Source organism: Elephas maximus, chromosome 5, assembly GCF_024166365.1.
Source record: "Elephas maximus indicus isolate mEleMax1 chromosome 5, mEleMax1 primary haplotype, whole genome shotgun sequence".
Classification (NCBI taxonomy): Eukaryota; Metazoa; Chordata; class Mammalia; order Proboscidea; family Elephantidae; genus Elephas; species Elephas maximus.
The window spans coordinates 29103118-29113780 of NC_064823.1; the positions used below are offsets into that span (position 1 = coordinate 29103118).

Here is a 10663-nt window from a genome sequence, read left to right on the forward strand (position 1 = left end):
ACAGCCAGGCTCATTTCTTTATGTATTGTCTATATGTGCTTTTGAGATACAATGGCAAACTTGACTAGGTGGAACAGAAACCAGATGCCTACAAAGCCTGAACTATTTACTATCTGGCCCTTTACAGAAAAAGTTTGTCAACCCCTGATTTATCAGATTGCTTTCATGTTTCCCCTCCCTCACCTCCATGTATCATCCCCTGCCCATTGACATTTGGCTTGGCCATGAGTCTTGCTTTCATTAGTGGAATGTGGGAAAAACATCAGTGTGAAGGTCCTGAAGTCAACCCTTAACAGTCTTACCTAGTCACTGCCCCTCTGATGGTAGAATGAGGTATGTGGAACACAACAATTTCAGCTAACCTGTAGACTTGTGAGAATAAGAGCTTATTGATACCCCATGGCTCTTTACTATGCAGCAAAAGCCACCTAATACGTGAGACTGTTATACCTCTGCTTGGACATTCCCATGAAGGCTTGACTTCTCAGAGTGAAGACACTAGGAGAAGGATCCTGGAGGCTAGGTGTCGCTCAGTCCCTTCTGGGCTCTATTTCAGACTTTGATGGGCTCAACGGGAACATGTTTTCATTCCTCTACCTATGGTAAGCAAAACTGAATCAGAGTCATGGCCAGGTCTAGAGGCCCACCGGACTCTTGGAATCTTAATGTCTGTTTAAAATGGTGTAGAAACCTGTCACAAATCTTACAGCTGTTTGCTTTAAATGTCTTCCCCCAAGGTACGCCTAAAGGTATAGAAACAGGTTGGGACAAGTCCAATTGGAGTCATAGACCGAAGCTGTTTTCTAATCTCGCTTTAACAATAAAGCTCGTAGCTTGATTCCTATTCAATTCTAACATGTTTATTTCTTAACTGATACATAGCCTGGTCTTTAGAACCCTACAACAGTAAACAGTGTCATGCAAATTTAAAATCGAAAAATTTAACTCTGTTAACGGTATTAGGTGAGATGAAGTGACTGAAGTATATGCTGAACCTTTGAAAATGTGATTTCAGTTTTACATTCTTAATTCTCAAACTGAAAGACAAACAAAGCTTTCCATTGACATTGTTCTTGAATCCATCAAGCAAGGTCATTTGGGGAAAGGTCTATTTATTACATAGAGATATAGAATCCACAGTTGCTGTCATTGAGGATTCTAAAGCTGCCCTACTTCTCAGGTTTTCAGCCTTTGATTCCTTATGCAGTTAACATTCTTCCATTAAACCTTCCCTAAACTAGCTTTTATTTTCAAAGAAGAGCTTACCTGATGCAGAATTGGTACTACAGAGTTGCAGCTATAGACCACAGGACAGAAGCTCCTATCATTAAAACTATTTTGAATGACAAACATTAAAATTCACAGCATTAACTTCTGGAGATGTCTCTTAAAGGAGAAAGAAGTCAGTGCTATACTAAATCACAAATTAAAACAAGATCATTTAATTCGCCAAATAAAGACATGAATGCCTGAAATTTTAGTGTAATCAGTAATATGTGAGCTCCTTTGGGGAAGAACCACATCTTATTTACCATTTCCATTGTTTACTACATAGGCATTCAATACTTCTTGAAGGCTAAACAATCCTTGCTTTCTTTCAAGATTTTGAAACATATTTACTAAAAATACAACCAGAATTTTCATTTCTCCTTATTTATTCCAATGTTCTATTTCTCCTTTCCTTCTCAACCTATATTTCAAATGTTACAGGTTATGAACTGTCCAAGAATTCAAAGGAATGCTTTAATTTTAAGAGTGTCCACTTTGTGTTACACTGTATGTTGTTTGGAAACCTAGAGACTTTTGATTATACCTAATTGAAAATCACTTCCATTTCTGCACTATTACTTTTCTTATTCAAGAAAAGACTTGTGGGTAACCCTTTCTAGCCACCTGGGCCTCATTTAGGTAGCTTCAACAGCTCCTTAGGGTATGGGCTTTCTTAACAGCATTCAGTATAACCACCATCAAAGAGTAGCATCTATTTGCCAAGCACTGAGATGAAGGAATATAAGACAATGCACTTCGTTCTTAAAAAGTATGCAATTGGATCAAAAAGATATGATTCATCAAGTGAAGTAATGAAGACAAAGAAATACATAATTAAATGACATGTGTGGCTACTTTATGGTCCTCTGCAATATATTTTCCTTTGCCTCCTAAGATTTTAAGCTTCAGAAAGGCCAGAACGTTGTTTCATTCATCCTGACACTTGCAACATAGTATTTTTCCACATTAATAGATGCTCAACATGTAATTTTTGAATAAATGAATACAGGCTATGTGTATTCACTTAGAAGTGAAAGTTAAATGAGAACAGTGTCCAATGGACATTGTAGCTACATAATAAATTTACTTACTACAAAAGAGATGACATTAAGAATAGTTTATAAAAGATTTCTTTGAAGTTCGCAATAAACTGACCTTGGAAAAATAGGTGAGAACTAGATAAAACACACCTGATGATGGTATTAAGGCAGGCACCGGGATAAGCAAGCTGTATAAGTATACAAAGATAATGAAGCTGAGAGTAAAAAAAAGGCCGTATTAAGGATATTGTGAGAAATCTGACACATAAGTCAAGAAGGTAAGGCTAAGAGTGTAGAAAGGCACTTTGTTGTTATTGTCAGTTGCCCTCGAGTTGATTTTACCCCATGGCAACTCATCGTGCACACAGTAGAACTGCTCCATATTTTTCAAGGCTCTGAAATTTTGAAAGCAGATTGCCAGGCCTTATTTCCGAGTTGCCTTTAGGTGAGTTTGAACCACCAAACTTTTCGTTACTAGTCCAGTGCTTAATTTTTTGCACCACCCAGGGACTCCTAAAGGTACTACAATCCAACATTTGCTAAACTGAACTAATTCCAAAAGGCATATCTCTTGTTATACAAACAATGTTTATTTTAAGTCGATTATTATGAGATTAAAGTGGTATAACCAAACACAATAGATTCAAGGTACCTCAAGATTTCCTCGTCTTTGTATGCTTTGGAATTATAGCCTAAAAAAAAAAAAAAAAAAAAGGTGACACAAAAAAATCATTTGCAATACTGAACCCATCCCACCTACCATTTAACACCAGTATCAAAACATTTTAAGACAAATTTAAAACAAATTTAACTTTATTTCACCATTGTCATTAAAAGCTTGATTTTATCAAACATACAAGGACATTTTCAAAGAGTTCTCTATCACAGGAAATTAAACAGTAGAAACATTCAAAGCTTCATAAAGTTATATATAGTCAAATAATTGGGAATTTTTTCAACATGGGAACTCTAGATCTAAAAAAATGCTGGACGGACCTCAATATTTCTTGACTTATGGATTATATTAGTTATTTTCAGGATCTAAACAAAGATTCTGAATAGTCAGACTATTTTTGCAGTAATTTACAATTAAATATCACCCTACCTATATTCTGACTCAAGCTACTTGACCAAAATGTCTAATTTAGGAAGTTATTTAGCTTTATAGTGAAAGTTCTTCCAAGTACCGTTGCCACCTTCAAAAGAGCTGACATTAGAACACTGATTCCCTTTTGGACAACGTGCAATATGCTTTTGTGCTCATCTATTTAGCCAAATACATTCATGAAGGGATAATGCCATCACCTCCTCAAATTCATGATGTCAACTCCATGGAACATTAAACAGGTACAAAAAAATGGATGATGCACACTTCAGTAGGGTATAATGTTGTTTCCCCACCTAAAAATTCACCAGCAAAATAAAACATATCAACTTGTAGTTGACTTCCTTTCAGGAAAACACATTGAGAATTGCAAGTACATTACTTTTCTCAGCTCATCCCTCAGTCATTGACAGGAGTTTTGTAGGCCACCATGCTATTCACTTTGTGGATTGTAGTAGTGAATGAATGAAGACAGATTTCCTCTGAACTGATAATGAACTGTGGTCCTGATTCTTCCCATTTCTCAGGTACAATCAAATATTTATCTGTGTAAATCAGTAGATCCAATGAACCTAAATTGGGGATAAAAATACATTAAAGTACACCATTTTTTCAAATGTAAAACAACCATCCCTGTCTCTCTCACCTTTTGAACCACCCATAGCGTTAAGACAGGATAGCTTGGCCTCTAATCATTAGTTAATATTTTCTCCTCAATGAAAATAAATTTTAATACAGAAAATACTGCAACCTCCTATCATATCTTACGAAAACTATAGGACTTTTTTTTTTTTAAACAGAAAATCATCAAAAATATTATAAGTGTATCATCACATGGGAAAAAAAATGAATGTAATCAATGTAATCCATAGGAGAGCTAACGTCATGGTTTGTTCACTGTTATGTTTCAGTACCCAGACCACTGCCTGGCATATAATAGGCATTCAGTAAATACCTGAAAAATGAAACAATAACTAAGTTTGAAGAGCAAAACACAATTTTACAGCTAAAATCTTAACACATAGAAAATAGCAAAAGGAATTACACCAGAATGGGTATTTTAAAAGTTTTCATTTTTTTTCCCTGCAATACCCCAATCTTTACTTTTTGCTTTACAATGCTTTGTCCCCCGTTTATATCACATGATACTGACAATTAACAAAAAACTGAATAAAGGGTGATTCTTGAACAGTAGTTTAGCCTTTTCCCCATTACAACTTTAAATGAATGAGGAGCTGTGTAAATACTCACAGGAAACTTCCAACAGCGGCAGAAATGTTACTGTAGCTGTGATCTGTCTAATCACTGAACGGATCTCATCTTGGATAGTTTTCTGCGACTCTGCTCTGGCTGCACTAGGAAGAAACCAAATCTATTCATGTATTTCAGGTTTCAACAAGTTATTTAAAACTTCTCAGTAACCAAGAGTATTTACCTGCTTAAGTGCTTCTGAAATCAAATGTGTAATGCAATAAGAAGAGTTTAAAAAATAACGAATAAAAGTATTTTAGGACCTACACCCTAGAAGACATAATTTTAATATCCTTATTTATTTCATTTATCCTTTCAGTCATCTATTAAGATCAGCATCATATCATTTATTGTCAAATGACTAGAAAATTTGCCAACCTCTCTAAGTTAGGAAAACTTCAGCATCTCTTAAAATAACAGGAAGGATCAGAAATATTTAATCAGCAATATCATTTTGGATTTTAGAAATGCCTGAAGTCTAACTCCCAAGTGCCTCAAATAAAATGTTAAAGTTGTATGTCAAATTATTTCTATCATCTAAAAATTTCCTGAACTAAACTAAAGGCTTCAGGAGCAAAGTACATTTCATTATGAGACATAACTATGGTTAAGAGTTGGCAGATAAGCACGACCCGGACAATGCTAGACATCACCAGAGAATGATCGGCATTTCCATCCAGGAGGCTGGAGCCCTCAGTCACTTATGACGTTTAGGTCATGAACATGTCTTACCAAGTTCATGACATTAAAGGAAATAAAGCAGAGTCACATCTTTAGTTGGGGAAGAGTCTAAGAAAACCCCTTAGATATAAGTACATTCCTGAAATGCCCCATCTAGTGGGTTTCGTAGAGTTCTGAATACAGCACCATAAACATTAAAATTTAGAACTCAATGCTATAAACTAAGGGCATTAGCTTAGAGAATACCATCTCCACAAATCCATGATGCGCTAAACTGAGCACAATTCTTTTCCACAGGAGATTGAAGATTAAATTAAACTGACAGAAACACTTTATGCAATTTACTTTACATGAAACTAGTTCAAAACATTTAGAACTCATTTTGTAATGAAAACAAGTTTTTGGAAAAGGCTTATCAGAGCAAAAATCATTTCTTACTTACCTGTCATCTTTTGCAGTCTTGTCACACTCAATATCAAACTGTCAGCTTTCATGGACTTCACTGCTTTCAATATTTGAGATGACTACCACCAGTTTCTGAACAGAACATTTGTATAACCATTCTGCAACACAAAACAAGGCATCTTTTTTGGTCCACTGCATTGCAAAACAACTCTTACCTTCTCAGGTCTCTCGTCCTATCCTCAACAAATTCCTGCCACTGGTATTTTGTACCCCGTCCCTTCTGCTCAGAAAACTTATCACATCAATAATCTAGCTCCTCTTTTCAAATTCTCAGTATTTCTACAAAGTACAGTACTCGCTGCTGAGGATACAGTGAGCAAGAGAGATTTTCATCCACAACCAAGGTAGGAGTGTAGGAGATGGGAACTGATTTAATCACCACACCAACAAATGTGAAATTACAACTGCAGTGACTGCTGTGAAGGATAAATGGTACAATGAAGAGCATTTAAATAGGAAAAACTGGCCCAATCAGGGAGGACAGGGAAGGCTTCAGCTTAGCTCTGAGGGGCAAACAGTATTAAATATGCACAAGGAAAGGGAAGAAGGTACAGGCCTTAAGTACTTGAGGGTGACAGCACGTGACTATAGGACTGAAAGAAAGCCAGTACAACTGCAGGAAAGATAAACAGGAGCCAGACCATTCAAGGCCAGGTGGGCCAAATGAAATTATATCTCAAGAACTAGGGAAGTCATCGCTGTGTTCGAAATAGGACATGATATAATTAGATTTACATTTCAAAACTATCATTTTTAAAATGGGTTACAGGGGATCTAGACATTAGTGTAGATTTCTTACTCCCTTACCAAAAGGTGGTTTAACAAAAGGTTGGCAGTTCAAATTCAGCAGCTGCTACTTGGAAACCTATGGGGCAGTTCTATTCTGTCCTATAGGGTCAGTATGAGTTGGAATCGATTCAACGGCAACGGGTTTGGATTTTTGGTTTTTAGACACTAATTAGTTCATTTAGTAGTTTAAGGAAGATGAGATCATTAAAGCATGTAGGAGGATATATTGGTAGAAATGGAGAAGTAGACAGATTCAAGTGATTTCATGGTGAAATTTATCAAAACTTACTGGATTAGCTATGGGGGTAAGGAAGAGAAACAAGTCAGGAATACCTCCCAAGTTTCTGGCTTGTATCACCGGTTGGATGGTTGAGTCATTCAGTGCTAGGAAAGTGAATTGAAAGTGGAGCACTTTTGCACAGAATCTTAAATTTAGTTTTCAATATGATGAGTCGGAAGTATCTCTGGGGTAGTTACGTAGGAAAGCCATTGGGTATATAGGTTTGGAGTTAGGAGAGATTTGGGTTAGATATAAAGAGTCAACTACACAAAGTTTATCAGAACATGTCAGAGATCATCTAGAGATTATAAAGTGAGAGGAGGGCCTCAGATTGAGCTCTGAGGTAACTTTGAAAACTGATAGAGCATATACAGGAGTCAGCAAAGTTTTCCGTCAAGAAACAGAAAATCATTTAGTAATCAGTAAATATTTTAGATTTTGTGGGCCACCTAGGTGTCTGTTCTGTTTACAAGCAGTAGAAAAACAGACCACCAGCTGGACTCCTGGCATATATCAACAACTTGCCATCAAAGGTTTAGCTTTTAAAAGGAGAATGGGTGGTCATTTGAAAGTGATTTCGGGTAGGTAGCAATTTTTCTTCTTTGAAAATTGGAGACATGATGTCAATGGGAAGAATCCCAATCAAAACAGAAGTAAAAAATAGGAGAAAAAGTAGTGTAAAGTCCCTGAGGACACTAAAAGCAACGGGATTCAAAACAGATAAACAATTTGCCTCAAAGAATAATTCCTCAACTTTAATAAAAATAAAAGAGGGAACAAGCTAGATAGGAAGTCCAGATACATATGAGGTGGAATTTCATTTGAGTGGTCTCAAAAGACATAATCCAATGAACCAGCGGCTTAGGCAATGCTTGCTTCTCCATCAAATTGAGATGAAGACACAGATCTATACATACAGATCTATGGAGGTTCTAGGCCAATTCACCTGGGTGTAGCTCTATGAACAGCTACGGGAGATTTAGCCCTAACCCTCTGACCCATAACTTGGGATGCAACTTTGGGAGAGGGAGGCTACTCCTAATGACATGCTTCCTGCTTGCACCTGAGACTGCTATCTACTACCACACCCCCAACAGTCGCTCAATCTTGCTATTCTGATAGCATTGACCTACTAAAGCATTTAAGTTCTTTGAGGCTGAGAAACTCTGTACTCCTATCTTCCTTTCCTTGTCTTTTTACCATTGCTTGAGATCCTTCCATGCAGACCTGCACAAGTATCTAGGGATTTTACTCATGTAGGTATTAATGGCAGGGAAATGTTACTACCTTACCTAGAGGATAATGTAGCTTCACAGAGGTATCAAGCTAACGAAGGTCAGACGGCCATTATCAGAACGGCCTACTAAAACAGAAAAAGTAAAAAATAAAATAAAAACTAAAAAAAGAAGCTACAACTGAACATGAAAAAATTCTGAAACAACAATACAAAAAACAATTTTTGAATTTAAAAATTCAAAAGAAAAAGGATGGCCACTGCTAAAAGACAAACTAGTATTTTGGAAGAACAAATGGGGAGAAACGTAAGTTGAAACATGAAAGGGAAACTATCAGAAATTCTAGAAGGAAAAGAATACATGGAGAATAGTACCGGTACAACAGTAATAAAGCAACTTCTTGAGCAAAAGAAAAAATTCAGTGTTCAGGTAAAATAGACTCAGTCACAGGCAGATTAAAAAGAAAGATAAAGGGAAATATCTGAAAAATGGGTGTTCTGTTACTTAGGATTTTTTTTTTTTTTTAAGTTTAGCCCCAGAAACCCAAGTTTAGTATTTTAGTATTTTATTTTCCTTGATGTTTCTCTAACGTTAACTTTAAAATCTCAGCAGCTACAGAGAAAGCATCATGTTAGGAATGTATAGTAGTCGTTTTCTCAAACACTATCATAATTATGTTAAGTTCTAACTTGTACCATTTGTCCATATGAACTTTTGAATTACAGCAAAAATCATTCTAAGGGAGTTGATGGAGACATTTATCAAGCCATATCATATTCCTAACATCAAAATACTCAGCCACCTCAGAATGTGGTGGAAAAGGATTTAATTTATACACTCTGTGCTTTCTCCCAATTGAAAACCACTGTATATTTCAGAAGGCAGTGTGTTTCACACTTCTATATAGGAAGCTGAAAAACGACCAAGATGACAGGCAATGTGGATACAAAAATGGCTGCAAAACTTAAACTGCTTTCAATTATTAAATACCTTTTAGTTGATCCACCACATTATTTAGGTATTTGATGGGTTCAGGATCAGTAGTCACAAGCAAGGTGAGTCCATATTTTTGCACTCAGGTAAAGGTTTCAGATGGATATATGCCACGCTGATATAAAATGCTGTTAATGCCAAATGCTGAAAGCAAAAGAAACATCAAAGTCATTCTCATTTGTAGCTACAGAAAATAAACCATATTTAGATGTGGCTATGTGGTGGGTTATGGTTTTATTAATGCTGTAAAATTGTAAATGCTGAAACACAGGCTTGCTTGTGTCTTACTCAAGGCAGAGTACGTCTGTATAAAGTGGCATTAAATGTCCATAAAGTCTTGCTTCTGGGTAAAAGAAAGCAATACATGCATTCACGTGGCAATAAAGGACAAATTAAATGCCAAAATGCATGAACCTACCACTGCCACATTTCGTCTCATTTTAATCCAAGACTAAATTCAGATTACATGGTTAGAAGATACAAAACAGTCTTGGACTCACTCGTCAACTGCTCCAGACAAGCTTCTCCTCTTTTTCCCCCTTTTCTCCCCTCATGTCCTGCCAAGCTCTAGTAGAAGTCGTGCACACAGCTGGCCTGGTCGGGGACAATGCTATGCAAACAAAGTCTAACGAACTGTGCCCTGCCTCAGAATCAACGCGGGGTAGGAGCTGGGTCAAAACACACACTGGGTCTCCGCTCAGCCGTACCAGGTCTCAGGGGGCTGCGGAGTCCGACCAAAGAGCCGCTCCAGGTGAAGCCGCTGCACCGCGAGGCGGCCCCCGCAGCGCCCGGCCCTCTCCTCCACCATTAGCAACGCGTCCCGAGCTAGGCGCCGGCATCCGCCTCTCCGCCGATTCCTCGGGGCCGCCAGACCGCGCGGGGCCCCGAGGGCTCGGATTCAGGGCCGCTCCGGCCCATCCCGGCTGCCCGCCTCCGAGGCCGAGCCGCGGGCCTACGGGACGGCCTGGGCTCGGTTCTCCCCAACCCTGGCCCGCACCAGGAGGACTTACAGAAGAACTCGGCCACGATTTCGGCGCTTCCGCGGAGTGTAACACCCTGCTCCCGGGTGAGCTGCAGCGCCATGGCTCGGCCCACAGACGAAGGCGCGCCTTACACCGGGCAGACACCGACTGCCGCGGATCCCGCAGCGCTTCCCCGCCACTCGTTTCAATTGTTACGGCGCAGCTAGTCGTCCCGCCCTTCGCTCAGGCGCGATGAATCTCCTGGTCCCGCCCACGCAGCGGCGCCCTGGCCTTCCTCTCCGCCCTCCCTCCCTCGCCCTGGCCGGAGCTGGCTAAATGCGCCGGCGCGCTCTGGAAACCTGGCCTTGCTACTCTGGCTTCAGTTATGTGCGTGGGTTGGTGCTCCTTGGGTGATAGATTGTGCGTGATAGAGTCGATGGGGCAGAGTGGAGAAGATGGGCAATTCCTATTTTTGCGTCCGCTTACTACGCCTATGGACTGAGCAAGCAAGGAGCACAATTTTGAGTTTTAAAGGTGTTTTCAAACTAATCTAAACTGCCTATCAGCTGCGCCTAAAGTGGCCCCATTGATCT

The 10663-nt window shown here is 38.9% G+C and overlaps 1 protein-coding gene and 1 pseudogene across 1 annotated transcript in view; both read right to left on the reverse strand.

Annotated features, from left to right (window-relative positions):
- LOC126077513 (rho GTPase-activating protein 20-like) overlaps positions 1-3611 on the reverse strand; it is a 60420-nt gene extending 56809 nt beyond the window's left edge. The window contains 2 exon segments of the mRNA XM_049887054.1: positions 2962-3001; positions 3590-3611. Of these exon segments, the coding sequence (XP_049743011.1) occupies positions 2962-3001; positions 3590-3611 (62 nt within the window).
- LOC126076822 (mitotic spindle assembly checkpoint protein MAD2A-like) lies at positions 3220-10326 on the reverse strand (annotated as a pseudogene).
- Between the last annotated feature and the right edge of the window lie 337 nt (positions 10327-10663).